The sequence below is a fragment of the Salvia miltiorrhiza genome, chromosome 2, assembly GCF_028751815.1.
Source record: "Salvia miltiorrhiza cultivar Shanhuang (shh) chromosome 2, IMPLAD_Smil_shh, whole genome shotgun sequence".
NCBI classification, from domain to species: domain Eukaryota; kingdom Viridiplantae; phylum Streptophyta; class Magnoliopsida; order Lamiales; family Lamiaceae; genus Salvia; species Salvia miltiorrhiza.
The window spans coordinates 57823102-57841482 of record NC_080388.1 but is presented as its reverse complement, the minus strand read 5'-3'; the positions used below and the strand labels follow the sequence as shown (position 1 = coordinate 57841482).

Below are 18381 nucleotides of genomic sequence, written 5' to 3'. Positions count from 1 at the left end.
TCACCGCCACCACTTCTCCTGCCTGGCGGGTGGAGCCTTCCCCTTCCCCCAACCGCCGCCACCACTTCCCCCTCACCCCTGCCGCCGCCACTTCCCCCCACCCAACAGACCATCCCCTCTCTCTTCCCAATCCAACAGACCTTCCCCCAACCTCCGTCGAGCCGAGAAAGCGGGTCTCTCCAACTGCCGCTCCTCGAACTCCGCCGTCATTCTTTCGCCACTCGACTGCGCCGCCGCTGCAATTCGTATTCTTGGCGGCACACTTCCACTCGACTGCCTTGCCAGCCACTTCTCCAGCCCGGCGGAGCCTCCGCCAACCCCATCGCCGATGAAATTAACACTTCTGAAAGATGGATTGTGGTGGTGATTCCATGAATCTGGTGAAACCATTAAGCTTTGGTGATTTGTGGTGAAATCTTTGATTAATGGCTTTACATCAGATTTTTTGATGGAAACCCTGTAATTTCCATGGCTGCAATCAAGTTGTAGATTTGAGGGGACGGAGGAGGGCGAAGGGGTGAGGGCGGCCACGGGCGGCGAAGGGGGGAGGGAAGCACTAATAGCTGCTTTACCCTGCAATCTCTGCCATGCCAGAGAGAGAGAGAGAGGTGTATGTGTGATTTGACAATTCCGGCAGCCACGTTGGCGATTCCGGCTATCACGTTGGCAATTCGACTGCCACCTCAGATTAATTTGGGTGAAATTGTAAATGATGGGATAACTGCGAATAAATCTTAAATTCATATATTTTCTGACAAAAAATAAAGGTCATGATATAAATCAGAAAATTGACAAATTGATGAATTTTATGGCAATAATCCCAAAAATAAAATAAGTAATCCTGGTAATAATGATTTAAAAGGCGTTTCAGTGAAAGAAATAGGAAGCGTGCTAATACCATTTTTTTAAAAAAAATAAAGAAAAAATAATACGCGCAAGTTGCAACAGCAAATCTGAGTTTGTCTAAAAGACTGTTTGATCCTCGTCGCAGCAGCTCAATCAGTCGGTGCCGCTCCTTCGCTCCAATTCTTCTGCATTCATGCCCAGATTTGAAGCCCTAGTTTGATCCCGCTTCTCGCCTCTGTTTTGATAGAATTTAGTTTACAGGTCCGCCCAATTTCGGACATTTGCGAATCATTTTTCATTTTGTGTAAAATGTCTGGATCAGTAACTAACTTCGGTGATTTCGCAGAGATATTGGTGATCTTACACAATGCAGCGTCCGCCGGCGACGATGGAGGAACAGTTGATGCTAAAAGCAATTGCAGAAGAATGCACCTGGGAGAGCCTGCCCAAGCGCCTTCAGTCCACCTTGAATTCCAAGGAAGAATGGCATCGAAGGTATGGTTTCTCATGTTGATATTAGATCTCAATTCGTCTGCAACCCGATATTCTATTCACTTCACAATTCCCACTTGTGCTTATGTTGGAAAACAAATATAACAATATAAATGAATTATTTTGACACTTGAGTATCACTGTTTCAGAATCCCTCGACTTACATTTCTAATTCTCTATCTAGAAATAAATAAACAATAAACAAGACTAATTTCTAAATATCACATATTCATAAGAAACCTGCTTCTTCTTTTGTTGTATCTAATGATGATCTCATCTTTTCAATATCATGGAAGTTTCGTTTCCCTTTTTCCGTAACTTTATAGAATGTGAGACAGATATGTGGGCACAGTTAGGGTGGTTGGTAGGACATGAGTTAGGTGTTAAGAGTCTTCAGGAGTGTTGTCTTGAATATTTGTTTTTACTTTCTAGATTGGGAAATTCAACATTGCTTTGATATAGCTCAATGTTATTCGAAATCAGTGATAGTCAAGTGTCAAAAGAATTAATTTATTGATGCATGACATCTTGTTTAACATATTGCTTACTGTCTTGCTATAAAGAGTTTCCTGTAAAGTTGCATAGCCTTATATTTTATCTAAATGAGATCATTTTCATTTATCATTTGGTATTCATCCTGTCATGCAGGATAATTGATCACTGCATCAAGAAAAGACTCCTCTGGAACACTTGTTTTGCACGCAAAGTGTGCAAAGAAAGTGAATACTATGAGGAAATGATGCGTTATCTACGGAGGAATCTAGCGGTATGTTTAATGGAAAACCAATGTATCCATTAATTCACTGTACTATAGTCCCTACATTTCATGGGTAAATTAGTTACCATAGCAAATTTTATGTGCTTCATGTTGAGAAATGTAAGCTATACTAAAAAATCATGTTTTCGAACGATGAAGCTGACAAATGGGGAACATAAAAATGGAGTACGGAGGATAGTGAAACAGTACCAGTTTGTATGTATAAGTAACAAGATATATGCCACAGGTAACCTTAGAATCATCATCCCCAAATGAAACAAAGCTTAGATAGAGAAAGCTTGTTTTATAAACTCAGGTTGTCTCATGTATATTCTACTGCTACAGTCCAGGACAAAAGTTTTGGTGCTTCCTGTTAATTACTTGAGGATATCATTGTGAAACTGTGGAGCTAGGATATGAAGCAAATCTATATTTCCTGTTATTGAATCTGATAGGTTTTCTTTCTGCTGGACTTTCTTTGAAGGAGCTGTCTCATCTGCTCTAAGTGAAATACTTATTTTCATTACTTTTACAAATTCGTCACCTTTTCATTTCATTACTTTAGTATCATTTTGATCTGTTTGGAATTCCTCATTCCGATGTACTTAATTTTTATGTTGTTAGTAAGTTTTATTTTTCTACTTCTTATCCACCCCTAGAAAAGAAAAAGAAAAATGGTATTATATGACTCAAGTCTTACAACTTGGTGGTTGTTTTTGCAGCTGTATCCCTACCATCTTGCGGAGTATGTTTGCCGTGTTATGAGGGTTTCTCCTTTCAAATATTACTGTGATATCTTATTCGAAGTGATGAAAAATGGTACAAAGACATGGCTTCCTTGATCTAATATTTGCAATTCTTCTATACTAGAATTGCACTTGCTAGTTTGACATTCTCATTGCTCATAAAATTACATATAGAGTAGCATGTTAGTTAGGCCTCCACTTTAGCGACTAAAGCCAGAAGGAGTCACTTTGCTCCCTTGTTTTCTCTTAATTCACTCATTCTTCCACCCTGCATTATTCAGTTTGCTTCTATGGTAGATGTTTATCAAGCCCAACAGTTCTGGACCTCTGGTAGAAGATTGTGAAGCCAATTACATCCATGAACTACTAATGATGTATCCATAAAATGATACTTATGAATCGGTAATGCATAAGGTAAATTTATAATAGTACATACATGAAGCACAACATTGGTACCAAAAAAAATACTTCCTTACACACAAAGTGTTATATCAACTATTGGGCTGTTGTACATAGAGTACTTGACGATGCATGATTAACAGTACTTTGATTCATTACGTTTCCATGTCATTACATAATCAAAGTACACCTTTGCGCACATTTGTTAGTATACTTTCAACTTTGAATCCTGGTAAGCTATGAATTCATTGTTTATACTTTACTGATGTTTCTTGGTGCATAATGGATGCAGGAACTTCCTTTTAATGGTTAGTGTATGCATTAATAGAAATTCATTGACACACCAATAAAACTTTGCATATGCATTTCTAGTACTAGATAAATAGAAACGTTGCAATTTGCAAATGCTTCATTAGTAATGATACAGAGCAGAGTTTGTAGTGTCATTGCAATGATTTGAAGCAGACTGAATCAGTGCAAATGGGTAACGTGCGATGCAATTGAGAGTACAGTGAAACAAAGCCTGAGCTACTGCAGCCATTATGTTGGACTTTCAGATGCAAAGCCTGTTTGAATACTGGCGATAAGAAACATAAGAAGATGGTTAATAAAATGAATAAGATTGTGAGTGAAAGGCAGAAGAGAAGAGAGCACTCCATAAGAAGGAATTTAATGAAAGAGAGATGTATTGTTTGTAATAGGAACTGCCTGTGTCCTGTCCAGCATAAATAAGTAATGTTTTATATTTTGATGACTCACACTGGGAATTAGGATTGGTGGACAACATAGGAGCATTCTGCTATCTGATTGATCGCTTTTCATTACTATTACTTTTCTTCTGTTTGTTTGATGGATTTCTCTAGGACATGACTGTATGTTATCTAAAGTATATGTAATGGAATACATCCTGACATAAATACCTTGGTTTCAATTTTAAGAAATGGTGAGTTCATCATAACTTTTAACACATGACTTATGGTGATGTTCCTATATACTAGGGACATTATGTGATCGATAAATTCAAATTAAGCGTGAGGTTAAAGGATGGATACTTTAAATACTCAGCTGGCTCTGAGTTTGTTTGTATTGCTATATTAACTGCATCACCATCACCTTGATTTGGTAAGATACTTGCATCATGTATGACATGCTGTAGTTATTTTAGTTACTTGTTTGGGAATTGCCTAAAGTCTTCTATATCCTGAGTATATATTTCTTTGTGTACCTTGTCAAATCGTTCTACTGACTGTTTTTGGCACTTGATTGTCTCTTACAATGTAGTATAAATTAATAAAAAAAATAATGTCCTTCGAAGAAGGTAGGGGCCTTAATCTACCTAATTCCAATTCATACTTTTTCACTCTATATCAGCTGTTCTACTTGTGATGCACTTGTAACTTTTCTGCAATAATTTGTGCTGCATCTTTGAAGTTATATTTTCTGTTGTACACTACTTGTCACGTTGTTCTGCTGGCTGTTTTTGCACTTGATTGTCTTTTAGACTTTTACGATATAAATCAATAGAATGTCCTTCAAAGAAGGTAGGGGCCCTAATGTACATGGTTTTAATTTCAGTTTTCACTCTATATCAGCTGCTCTGCTTTTGTGGTATTTGTGACTTCTCTGCAATATGTTTGCAGAACAACCCTACGACAGCATCCCCAATTTTAGTGCAGCAGATGCCTTGCGGATCGCAGGGATTGGAAGAAATGAATTCATTGACATCATGAACAAGTGCAGATCTAAGGTAGGATTCAGTAACAGCATGTACTGTCTGTACAGCATGCTAAGGATCACAATACTTTCAAAAACAGCATCCAAATTTGTTAATATACAAGTCTTCTTGTTGCCTCATTGTCATGAAACTTATTTGAAATAGAAAGCTAATAAGTTTTGCTTTGCTTTCATTTTATCAAGCAAGTGGATGCCTTAGACAGTGTCTAGAATTTTTATTTTTTGAAACTACTTAGTTAGGTAATATTTTTTTCTTTCGAACTTCATAAGGTACTGAAAATTAAAAAGTTGTGTTCACACTATATATAAAAGCGGTCCTTGTCAGAATCCCAGAATGATGAAGTAATGATGATAATGATTCTTAAGGACGATGGAACTGATATGCAGTCTATTGCAAAGTTAGGGTGAAATTTTCAAACAAAAAGACAAGCCGGAGAGTTAGATTTATCCATTTGTAATTTGTAAATGGTTCCCTGGATAAACTCTATCATGAAACTTCGTCTTTCTGGAAAATTGCAAGTTTCTAAAAGAATGATGGAAGTAAGTAGGGTATGATAAGAAATATGCAACTAAGAAACATTTATGCACACCTAAATAAAGCTAAGCAGGGTTGCCGGGATATTCCTGCAAGCACTATCAGCCTTAAATTAAAACCCTTGGAATTTTCAGTACTGCCACTTGCAGCAATATTTGAAATTCCTAATCACATATAACATGATTATCTGTCCATCTAACTAGAATTTAATTTTATTGGAGCCTTTCAGAAAATTATGTGGAAGCTAAACAAGTCAATAGCAAAAGAACTCTTGCCCATAGAACCTGTGGACTTTGTGATTGAGCCATGGTGGGGAGTTTGTCTTGTCAACTTTACGTTGGAAGAATTTAAGGTCAGTTGTCTTTTGATCAAATTTATTTCTAGAGTTAAAAGTCCAACTGACTCGAACTGTTTACTCCACCTCTTCTATAGAAACTCTCAGAAGAAGAAATGGCAACAATTGATAAAATTTGTAAGGAGGAAGCCAATTCTTTCATCCTTTTTGATCCTGAAATTATAAAGGGTCTATACCGCCGCGGGCTCGTGTACTTTGATGTTCCTGTTTATCCTGATGACCGCTTCAAAGGTACCCTTTTGAGAATTTTGTTTAGTAACTTTTTAGATGAAATCTGAATATACCCCTCCTCAAAAATAACAAATAGAAATAGAGAAAATAAGAATGCCCACTATCATTTTGGAACTGCAGGGGACCTTTGATTTGATCTCTCTAATCTACTAATCTTTGTTGTTTCTTTCAAATGAAATGAATGCATACAACCTTGTCAATATTTTGGTCAACCTGAAGCCTCTGACCTTTTTCTTAGAGTAATTACTGATGTTTGGAGTGTACTGCTGAAGATTTGCTTGATGAAAATACTGGTACATTGTTTGATGAAAATAATTATAATAAAATTTGAGAAATGCTTTTGGTTTTATATGTTCGAACTCGCCCCTGACCCTTGAAGGAGAGGAATCTGCTTAATCTTTACATGGTAATCAATAGTTTCAGCAGTGTACTCCTGAAGATTTGCTAGCTCTCTGTGTCATACAGTTGGATTTAAAGACATTGTAATACTTATGGTGGCATCATGTTGAATCTTGAGAAAAATGAGGTTGGTAAGATGGATTATACGTAACTACGTAAGTATTGTTTGAGGCATCCTCACACAGTTGTGCCGCATTCTGCTGATCCAAACAATTTTCCCTGGGATGCCTTGCATTTCTAAACTGTTTGGATGACTTATCACATATAAACACTTACAAGTTCACTTGAGAAGGAGTATATTAATATAATAAATAATAAGACCTCCTACGCTCTCATATAAACTAGGTTATTGCAGTCGGTAAAACTGGCAGAATTTCTCCCAGATTCAGCTTCTGAAATATTGGAGAGTTGTTTTTGTTTTTATTTTATTGAGAAAGGAAGGTAAATATGTGACATCAATAAGGCAGCAGAAATGCTAGATACTACAAGGATCAAGGATGATCAATTGCAAAATATTATATGCGATTGTGTGCTTATATGTAAAACTTAGAGAGTTGCTTTTTTTTTTCTTTCTTTTTTTGTATCTTCCAGTTTCTAGGCTTGAAGGATTTGTTTCAAACAGGGAGCAGTCATATGAAGATCCAATTGAAGAGTAAGACTCGCATCTATCTTTTTTGTTTTTTGGATTAAAGCTCTCAAGTGTTAACGACTTACGTTCATATACTGTGTGGGTTGCGTAAACAGGTTGCTATATGCTGTGTTTGTGGTGTCAAGCGAGAATTCAACTGTTGCTGAATTGGCATTGACTTTGCAAGCTGATATCTCTCAGCTACAGGCTGCTGCATCTTTTGCTTGTCGACTGGGATGGGCAGTGAAACTTATTGACCCAGCCTCTATCCTTCAGGATTCTTATTTGCCTGGATCTCCTAGAAGTATGCTCAGTGATGAAGAAGCTGGTTCTCATGGTAATATGAGCTCTGCAAATTTATTTGGTGATGGCAGCGGTGCTCAATCAGGAGATGTATTATGGACAGAAAATTCTAGTCCTGCTGCCGACTGTTCTCGTGTAGCTTTTGTTGTCGATGCCAATATAACATCATACCTTATGATGGGATCTGTTTCTCCAGGTCTATCTCAAATAAATTTGTTTTTCATTAGATTCTGGCATGTCTGGTGTCACAGTTTTACTAAACTGAGAATAATTTTGAGATAATGGATCTTTTTATAGAATGTTGAAGATGCGCGATTCAAAACAAACATGTTTTTCGGAGTTGTAGTTGGGAGGTAGGGCTCTCTATTGGGGTTTTACACTTCTGGGGAGAGCCCAATATGGATTATGTCCTCATACTTGATCTTGATGAGTTTTTTTAAGTTTAATCACTAAAATTTCTTGTCCTTTCCCTTCATCTTATGCTTTTTAGATTCAAGTAACCAAAAGCTGAGACAATGTCTGGCTAGTGCTGAAAAGTAGAATTCATGAGTATTTGACTTAAGATCCCCTACCTTTGAAGACAAGGAGCAAATTTACAGAAGATAAAGTCATTCGGGGAAATATCTATGTTGTATACCCTTTATAGTGAATAAACATCAGAATAAAGCACATATTTTGTTCTGTGTTTATTGTTGTTATGATTGTGGATATTGAACTAAATAAGCAACTTAGAAGCTTAAGAGAGAAAATAGGATAGTCTGTACACACTAATGAAACTGTGTTTTGCTATGCCAGAATGAATGTGGTCCAGTTGACAATAACTCAGTAAAACAAACATTAGTAGACAACAGAAAGAGGTTAGTTATCCTCCAGATCAGCTTGTTTTCTTACTCAACGATTCCCATAATTATGGTGTCTCCGCAATAGACATCTGCTAAATGCTATGATCATCTGAAGCAATATGCAAAACAAACCTTTCTAGGCAAACTCTCTTGGTTGGTTAGTTTTCAGAATCCATATCTTGAATTAGATTTCACACAGAGCTACATCCTCAGAATTGTAAGATGACATATTACAAGCATCATCCATATTTTGGTGAACTCCAACAAAGAAGATAATTTGAGAATTAAATAGAAGATGTTACTATGAATGTATTTGTATTACTGGTGTCTGTTGCTACCTTCCAAAATGCATCGTTGGTGGTTGATATGAAACAGACTTGGCATATCATTTTTATTTCTTTCAGACTGCTGAACTAGCTAAATAGGCACATGCACTTAACATTATCCTCTCTTGTCAGCATTTGTTTCTTCTTGTCAATCTTCATTTATATGCCTGTTCGCTGCTTCTTTCATTTCTCTGCCTTTTGAGGGTTCTGTTTTGCATCTTGTACTGCACTTCTGGTTATTTAAAGGCAAATAATCCGGTATCTGCATTTTACATCTACCTTATTATTGCCTTAGTTTGTAGCTGACTTCACATATATGTTCATTATAGGTCTGAAATCTCATGCTGTGACACTTTATGAAGCTGGAAAATTAGGTCACACAAGCATTGCTGACCTTTGCAGGGATCTTATGACTCTGGAGGGCGCTAAATTTGAAGGAGAGTTACAGGAGTTTGCTAATCACGCTTTCAGCCTCAGGTGTATTCTGGAATGCCTAACTTCAGGTGGGATTGTTACTGATGGAAGACAGAGAATGAACAAGGAGGAAAACACTTCTTTGGCGACTGATGCTTGTCAGGGTGATGGTGTGAATAAAACAGACCTCAATAATGATTCTGCTGACCTTCTCACTGGAACTAGTAATGATGATAATTTATCTACTACGTTAACTAAAGAGACCAATTCTGATCCAGAGGATTCTAATGTAAGTGTTAGTTCCAAGTTTGATGAAGTTTCAGATTCTGTTGAAAGTTTGACTGCCAGAAAAGTGTTAAAGAAAAGAAGGAAATACAGAGTAGATATACTTCGTTGTGAAAGCTTGGCTGCTCTGGCCCCAGCTACGTTGAATCGTCTATTTCACCGAGACTATGACATTATCATGTCCATGATTCCACTTCCTCATTCTTCTGTCTTGCCTGGATCGAAGGGCCCTATTCATTTTGGTCCTCCAACACATTCTTCAATGACACCCTGGATGAAGTTGGTCCTTTATTCTGCTCTCTCCAGCGGACCTCTTTCTGTTGTTCTGATGAAAGGCCAATGTCTAAGATTACTTCCCGCACCATTAGCTGGTTGTGAGAAAGCCCTTATATGGTCATGGGATGGATCTACAGTTGGGGGTCTGGGAGGAAAATTCGAAGGGAACTTAGTTAAAGGAAGCATACTCTTACACTGTCTGAATTCTCTTCTTAAATACTCTGCTGTGTTGGCTCAACCTTTAAGCAAGAATGATCTTGACAATGGTGGAAATGTTGTCACACTAGATGTTCCATTGCCCTTGAAAAACAGTGATGGATCGATGGCTTGTATTGGGGAGGAGCTGGGACTAACTGGAGAGGAATGTTCAAAGTTGAACATACTGTTGCATGATATCTCGAAAAAGATTAATTTGTGGACAATAGGTTATATTCGCCTACTCAGGCTGTTTAATGAAAGAAACTTGGAAACCTTTTCAGTTGATAAAGAGAAGTATGAATGGGTTGTACTTGGTGCAGAATTTGGTATCCCACTTTTTAGTCCCAAATTATGCAACAGTATATGTAAGAGAGTGGTTTCTTCGCAGTTACTTCAAACAGACTTGTTGAGTGAGCATCATGAAGCAATGCAGGACTTAAGAGGCAGGTTGCTTTATGTTTGTGCTGAGTACCAAGCAACAGGCCCTACTGCAAGGCTTCTTTACCAGAAAGAGCACATTAAGGAAAGGGAATCATCTCGACCACTAATGAATTATGCTAGTGGAAGATGGAACCCACTTGCGGATCCTTCTTCTCCTATTTCAGGAGCCTTAAGTGAGAACCAAAGACTAAAACTTGCTAACAGGCAGCGCTCTGGGACTGAAGTTTTGAGTTTCGATGGTAATATCCTAAGGTGCGTCTTCGTTGGCTATGTCCTGGCTAGTCATGGATGGCTAATGCTTTCGAAATTCTTTGAAACATTCCTGTCTCCATAGGTCGAATCAAACTTTAATTGACATTTAGTTTTCTTCTCTCTCAATTATCTCTATTTGGTGTCTGACCCTCTAGTATTTTTGGACGGTGTAGAAAAGTCCCATGGTAGGCCTCATCAAGTAGACAATTTCTTAGCATTTTCGGGTGATTATACTGGTTTTATGGCAAATCTGCACTAGAGCTTAACCATAGTGTCAGCTTCATAGTTAGTGAATTTGTTTGCCAGCTTCTTGAGGTGTCTGGTTCTGATCTAATGGGAAGAGTAACCCTTGATTCAATCAGTGCTCATCATTACTCCAGTAAAAGTTATGCGAAGACATTATTTTCTGGATTCTTTGTGGTTTTGTCTCCAACATGTGAATCATATCTCATGAACCTCCATATTAATGTTAAGTGTTTGGAAGGAGAATGGACCAACAAAAGACCCAAAATATACTCTCATTTTAGGGATAATCAACTTCTTGTACTCCTTTGAATTGATATGTTATTTTGGCTTGTGAACAGGAAGACCTATTTATATGTTATTACATCACTAATTCAAATTTGATTGTCGTGTGAATCTGATATTGTAGATCATACTCCCTAAGTCCAATTTATGAGGCTGGCGCCAGGCCCTTTGAAGAGTCGGTCCCCATTGGCACTGGGAAAGGTGAATCAGAGGATGTTGATAGCAAAGAAGTAACTCTTCCGGGTGTAAACCTTCTATTTGATGGGTCTGAGTTGCGTCCTTTCGAGATTGGTGCTTGCCTTCAAGCTCGTCAACCAGTTTCCTTAATAGCTGAGGCATCAGCAGCGTCTTCATCTTTGACAGTCAAACAAAAAGTTTAGAGTTTGATTTTTCCCATACGTCGATCTCCTTGAGTTCCCCACTTTCCAGTAATATGGGATCACATGCAGCATTGGTGTTTCTGGACGCGAATTCATACATATCATGGCAGGATATCACAGTCGTTGAGGTAAAGACCAAATTCTCCTGTTAATGCAATTACTGCTAATCTTAGGGAAAGAAAAAGAATATATTTTGCAATCTTTACCTGATATTATATCTATATTTTTCCATTCAGCAGATATCAGAAATTCCATCTCATAGATCTCACAGCAAATTTTGACATATTTCTAGGGCTTTTCCTTCTGATTTCCATGCGCTTTTCTATGAAGACACTCTGCATATTGGCTGCGGTTGCTGCTCCTTATCCCTGCATAAAAGAGAATATTCTTGTCATCGGCAATATATAAATATACACATATATATATATGAGGCGTTTACCCACTGATATAATTCATTTGTTCTAGAGTGTAAAAATGCTTTACTTTTTTGCATACTGTTCTCTCATTTTCTGATAAGGGAAATAGGTGTTATTTTTACATCTTAACTTTGTTATTGAAAGAGTGGTATCTTTAACCTTGATCCCGTTGTGGTTCAACATTCAATTTCATGGGCATTTACTCTTGAGAATTAGTCTATATAGATTTAAAAAAAAAGTATAGGCTAATCCAATATTTGCTGAGATGAATTGAAATTTTGAAATATTTCTAGATTTCGGATGATTTCAATTCTTTGAGCTAATTTTGCTTGATTCATATCCCAATGATATGATGATATTGCATAATAATATTCTATTATACTCTCTCCGTCCATAAAAAGTGGGGTTCAATGGAGATGACACAAGATTTAAGAAAAAATGTGGTATTTGTGTTTAAGTGGAGATCGAGTCTCACACGTTTTTATAAATAGTGAATGTAAAAGTTTGTGTGGTCATTTTCAAATAAGAAAAGACTACAATTTTGAAGGACGTTCCGATATAGTAATAAAGCCATAATTTTTAGGAATGAATGGAGTATATTTTATCAATCATGAAAAGTAAATGTCCCTTTAAAAATTAATCTTTCAACTATCATTCAAAAAAATAATCTTTAAATGTTCCCCAAAATTATACTATTTTTGTTCCATTAGTAATGTTCCATTACTTTTGGGCACTGAGATTAAGAAAATTGTAGTTAGTATATAAAATGGGTTGATGCATAAAGTAATTATTAGTGAAACATTCCAATATAGTAATTGGGAGATTACTAACAGGACGGAAGAAGTATAAAGTTTTATAGATATGATTTTATGTTCCAATAAAGTCTTGTGCTATAATACTAATGCTTTTATAGATTGGGGAGAATGAGATGTAACCTGAAATTAAGGTTGTTGAATCTTCAATGATACAAGGGATAACTAATATAATTGAAATAATAAAAATGAGAACTGTCTACTAAAATTAGAAAATTTAAAAATTAATTATACTTACCATTTTATTCGTCCAATAAAAAACTTAAAAATTATACACTTATTGTTTAGTTGTATATTCGAAAGTTTTTGAAGTTGAATTTCACAACCAATACTAGTGATTCAGTTGTGAATTCATCGAGCTGGTTGTGAATTCTAGTTTTGAAACAGAGATAAGACAGTAGTGACGTTTTCTCGCCATCCGTCGCATGAGAGAGAGGGAATCAAGGCAGTAGATATATATATATATAGAGAGAGAGAGAGAGATGGAGAGAGAGACACAAAGGAATGAAGGCGCACGACGATGATGGTGGTAGATTTTGCTGGAGGATGTGGCGGTTGTAGTTTCAAAGGGAAGTAGGAGATGTGAGAGAGATGAGAGCAGAGAGAGAGGGATAAGAGTTTACCTGAGCAGAGACAATTTTAATGTTAGGATTAAATTGTATTTTTGCATAACAAAATAGCTAATTTTTCAAGTTTTTTAAATGAGTGGACAATTTTTATTTTGATTATAACAAAGTAGATATTTTTCATACATTAACTCCTATATTAATGTACTATTTTGTTGCTAGTACTACTGTGAGTCCAAGTGTATGAAAAAGAAGGGTGGGGTCGGTTCGGGGCTGGGGGCGGATCGTGGGTTGCTTTTACGGGCGGCCCATAAAAGTAATTGTTGTTATTGATATAAAGAAAAGTAATGTTTATTTCTTCATGTTGATTATTACTTTTCATTACAATAATAATTACTTCGAATAATTCATATTTTTCAACCAGCTCTGACTGGCAGAGCAACAGAGGGCGCGAGCACGGATCAAAGAGTACAGCGGCGGCGTACTTATTTTGGTCAAGTAATTATTAGTGTAATAAAAAATAATTATTGATATAAAGAAAGCTAATGTTTCAAAAACATTATTTTTTTCATATCAATTATTACTTTTCATTACAACAATAATTACTTTGAATCGGTCCAGGCCCGCGACCCGCGACCCGCACCCCGATCCACGCCCAACCCTCTCCCCAACCTCGATCTGATCCGTCTCACCTATATATATGATTTGACAGGAGAATATATGTACCTAAAAAGATTCGACACATCATGCATTGTTATTAATTTGTGCTTTCAACTGTTAAAAAGGGTTTTCTTATTTCTTCCTTGGAATGTGACTCAAATTTCAAGATCATGATGCCTCGAGCTTGATATACATTCGATCAATGGAAAATCAAGAAAGTGAGTAGAGATGTGCAAAATAACAACAACCTTTGATTGCTTAAAATCGTGGCTATAATTAAGTTTAGTCTGACCATGTGTAAAAGATTTAACACCAGTCATGTAGATTATCCATTTATGCATTATCCGTATATTTATAAATATATAAATACATTATTTTTAAATAATGAACTACTTAGAATATGATCACGCCAATTACACTTTATATCTTAAACTATTCTCATTATAAAAAATATTTTGAACTACCATAATTACAATTAAATGTATCAGTTAAGCTATTCAGGAATCATTATGACCTTGGAGTAAATTAGTAAAAAAACATGCACTGGATTCAAATTCTAAGAGCATCAACAACCCTTGCACCCATAGTGGGTGTAATAGAAGTGGTCCCACTTCTATTGCACCCACTCCAGCAATGGTATTGCACCCGCCCGGGTTCAATAGATTTTAATTTCATTTTCTCTTTACTTTGATTCTTTTTTCAATTTAAATTAAACAACTTCAATTTTAACAACATAAAATTCATTCAACTAAAAATCCAAACATTACAAATAAAAATTAACAACATAAAATTCATTCAACTTTCATTTGACCGTTTAATTTTTTTTAACAACAACGGAAATTCATTCAACTTTCATTTGACCGTTTAAATTTTTTTTATCCGTTTAATTTTTTTTTTAATTACGGAAATGGGCGCGTGCACTACACCCATTTCCTTCGCTCCACCTTTGCAGCAGGTGCGTTGAGTCGCCCCACCTCCATTGCACCCGGGTGCAACAACGGTGGCGGGTGCGATAGGCCGGGTTCGATCCGGCCATTGCACCCGCCGTTGTTGATGCTCTAAGAGCGACAAAATTTGTGTGGCTCGTTGGGGCTTATTTGGATATTAAATTCGAATTATTGAAAATGACAAAATTGATTGATTATAGTACGTATTCTTAGTGTGGTCGTTATTGGAATATTACTGTTTGATTTTTGTGCTTCGATTAGACATGCATGGAAGCACACCTCGTCGTGATGGACAAGGGCGAGTGTGGAGTTTTTTTGCATTTGTCTTTGGTGGGTTTGTGATAGTAAGCATAATAATTCCTTGAATGTGGAGTTAGAGCTAATCGAAGGTTTGATTGCTCAACAACAACTCCTCCGATCCCCAAGGAAGGAGATTCCTTATCGTCTTATTGCTCTTGTTGTGGCTCATCAAATAGTCGACCACTTTAATGGGTTCCAATCTGCCTTGAACACGATTTGGACCGATTGTGGTGTATTTTGACTACCTTTTCATGAGGACCATAAGGGTATGGGCTCTCTTTGCGACAAGATGAACGAAGCTTTTGTGCATACTAAATACTCCCTCAGTCCTTAAAGATTATAACCAAAGGAGATGACACGGGTTATAAGTAAAAGTGTAGTAGTTGTGTTTGAGTGGAGATTGATCCCAACATTTTTTTGTAAATAGTGAGAGAAAAAGTTTAGAGGTCATTCCCAAATAAGGAAATATCACAATTTTCAAGGACGTACCGATATAATAATAAGGTCACAATTTTCAAGAACGAAAGGAGTAGCATATTGTTTTAAATTTTTGTCATGTTCGTAGAAAGGTTAATAAAGCCGTTTATTGTCTAGTGAATTTCATTGTTTGATCTAATGATGCATGATCTGAAAGTCAAACTTTTCGGTATATTATTCATAATGATTTAATATAGAGTTCTATTTTCCTTAAAAAAAAAAAGTAACGCAAAAACTTGTGTGCGGCCGGCAGTATGCTATGCGGCCGGGTCGCACTGCGCACAAACCCGCCCCCTGACTCGTGTCCCTGATCCGCACCCCTTTGACCCGCGCCCCAAATTATTACATTTGTTTATAATAATTGTTACTTTTAATAAGCATAAGATATACATTTGTTCGCACAAATCTATACTTATGTTAATATAAGTAGTTAACATCAATATTGTGAAGTGTAATGTTTCAAAAACATTATAAAAAGCATAATTACAATAAATATTATATTTTTGAAACATTACATTTCTCCATATCAATTATTACATTTGTTTATAATAATTGTTACTTTTAATAAGCATAAGATATACATTTGTTCGCACAAATATATACTCTTTTTTTTAAACGCGCACAAATATATACTTATGTTAATATAAGTAGTTAACATCAATATTGTGAAGAAACGTATGTTTCAAAAATATTACTCCCTCCGTCCCACGAATCTTGACACGTTTTCCTTTTTGGACCATCCCACGAATCTTGACACATTTCTAAATAAGGTAATAATTATTATCTTCTCTCTCCTACTTTATCACATTTATTACATTCTCTCTCGTACTTTATCACTTTTATTACCTTCTCTCTTTTACTTTATCACTTTTATACTTTATTAACTACACACTTAAAACACTAATTTACAACTCCTTAATTCTCGTGCCGAAACCAAACGTGTCAAGATTCGTGGGACGGAGGGAGTATATTTCTTTATAATAATAATTAGTATATTTTTTATTACAACAATAATTACTTTTGATTACAACAATAATTACAATAAATATAATATTTTTGAAAGATTACCTTTCACCATATCAATTATTACTTTTTATTATGACAATGATTACTTTTAATAAACATAAATAATTATGTTATTATTTGATCAAATAATTATTATCGTAAGAAAAAAGTAATTATTGATATGTATAATGTTTTATATTGAATGAAGGTAAATATTTATATTAACATAAGTATACAGTTGTGCGATCAAATGTATATCTTATGCTTATTAAAAGTAAGTACTCCTATTAAGGTTATAGTGTTCAAATTTTAGGGTTTAGTTTATAGGATTTAGGGTTTAATTTATAGTTTTTTTTTTTTTTGACTTGGGGGAGTTGGGGAGGGGGAGCAGTAGGTTTAGTTTATAGGTTTTAGGGTTTAAAAAATATTATACTTTATATTAAATGAAGATAAATACTTATATTTACACAAATATACATTTGTGCAAACAAATATATATCTTATGCTTATTAAAAGTTACAATTACTATAAATAAATGTAATAATTTAAGGCGCGGGTCAAAAGGGAGCGCACGGCGGCACGGGTCAGGGGGTGGGTGGGTTTGGCGCGGGCGACCCGGCCGCACCCAATTCCAACCCAAAAAGTAAATAGCCAGTAGGAAATCATAACCTAATTTAGAGCATCCGCAATGGGGTTACATGATAACTTACATGATAGCCTACTTTATGATGGGGGGACCACATGGTGTAAAGATGCTGCAGTGGGGTTACATGATAGCTTACATGATAGAATTAGTTTCCATTTTTATGCTTTTTACTTAAATTTAATTGCTCAAATTTAAATAACACCTTTGACTAATAATTAAAATTTCATTCAAATAAAAAACCTAAAAATTACATTAAAAAAAATTTCTTGGAGGAATGCACGTCTCCCTCGAGGTACATCGACTTGAACTTGTGGTTGTTCCGGAGAATTCTCCACGCATTCCAGTAGTTGAAGGAGGCGTTATTTGCGCTCCGACTTTTGAAAAGAGTTTGGGCCTTGTCCCAGAGCATATCGTCAGAATGGCCGGACGGCCACTTGCTGCGCGCCTCCACCCAAATACTTTCCCACAACCGCACCTCTTGGGCCACTCGGGTCCAGTGCCCTTGAATCTGACGAACTTTGAGGTGGGCGCCGATGAGGGGGTTGACACGGGCGACGATCCTCTTCCAGTACTCGAACCCCTTTTGATTTGTCCCACGGATGGCGTCGTTTGTCTCCTCCATCCAAATTTGGACGATGATGTCCGTCTCCTCAGTGGTGTAGGTATGACGGATAGTCTTACCTCCGTCATCCTCCTCCTCCGCCACCGACGCCGGCCTGTCATGTCGGATCTTGTGGGCGACTTCTTTCCTTCGGCTGCCTTTCTTCGGTTTGGCGGCACTATGGGCCGAAGGCATCTCCTCGCCGGCCTGAGGAGCATCCCCCAAGTTACATCCTGATAAATCGGGATGATATTCGTCGGATAGATCGGGACACCAATTTAGATCATAGTAATTTGGGTTGTTTGGATCCATGGGGTGTAGAGAGAGGAAGAAATGAAGAAGATGAAGAAGAAGAAGTGAGGGCGTAGGGAAAAAAAATGAGGAAGAAGAAGAATAAATAGAAGAAAAGAAAGGCAAAAGAAAAAAAAAATTTGAACGGTCAAAAAACACGCAAACCGAGGAGTCAACAGTCAAATCCATTTTTTTTTTTTTAAATAGGCGCGTGCATCGCACGCGCCTTACACTATTGAGAAATTGGGCTACACGATAGAACGTGTAGCCCTCGTGTAACCCGAGTCTGCAAC

At 36.6% G+C, this 18381-nt stretch overlaps 1 protein-coding gene across 4 annotated transcripts; it reads left to right on the top strand.

The window, feature by feature from the left end:
* The first annotated feature begins 888 nt into the window (after positions 1–888).
* Positions 889–11947, top strand: LOC131010603 (uncharacterized). Of its 4 annotated transcripts, none has more exons than XM_057938203.1 (12): positions 889–1107; positions 1193–1341; positions 1987–2104; positions 2818–2914; positions 4881–4987; positions 5739–5861; positions 5942–6095; positions 7086–7146; positions 7239–7621; positions 8923–10459; positions 11112–11495; positions 11660–11947. In XM_057938203.1, exons 2-11 carry the CDS (start codon positions 1214–1216, stop codon positions 11365–11367), a joined length of 2964 nt encoding a protein of 987 aa, XP_057794186.1. In that variant the 5' UTR covers positions 889–1107; positions 1193–1213; the 3' UTR covers positions 11368–11495; positions 11660–11947. The 4 variants fall into 4 exon arrangements, with proteins under 4 accessions (XP_057794186.1, XP_057794184.1, XP_057794185.1 ...); XM_057938201.1 differs by having other exon boundaries at positions 892–1107; positions 11607–11947; XM_057938202.1 differs by having other exon boundaries at positions 892–1107; positions 11604–11947.
* Positions 11948–18381: the final 6434 nt, after the last annotated feature.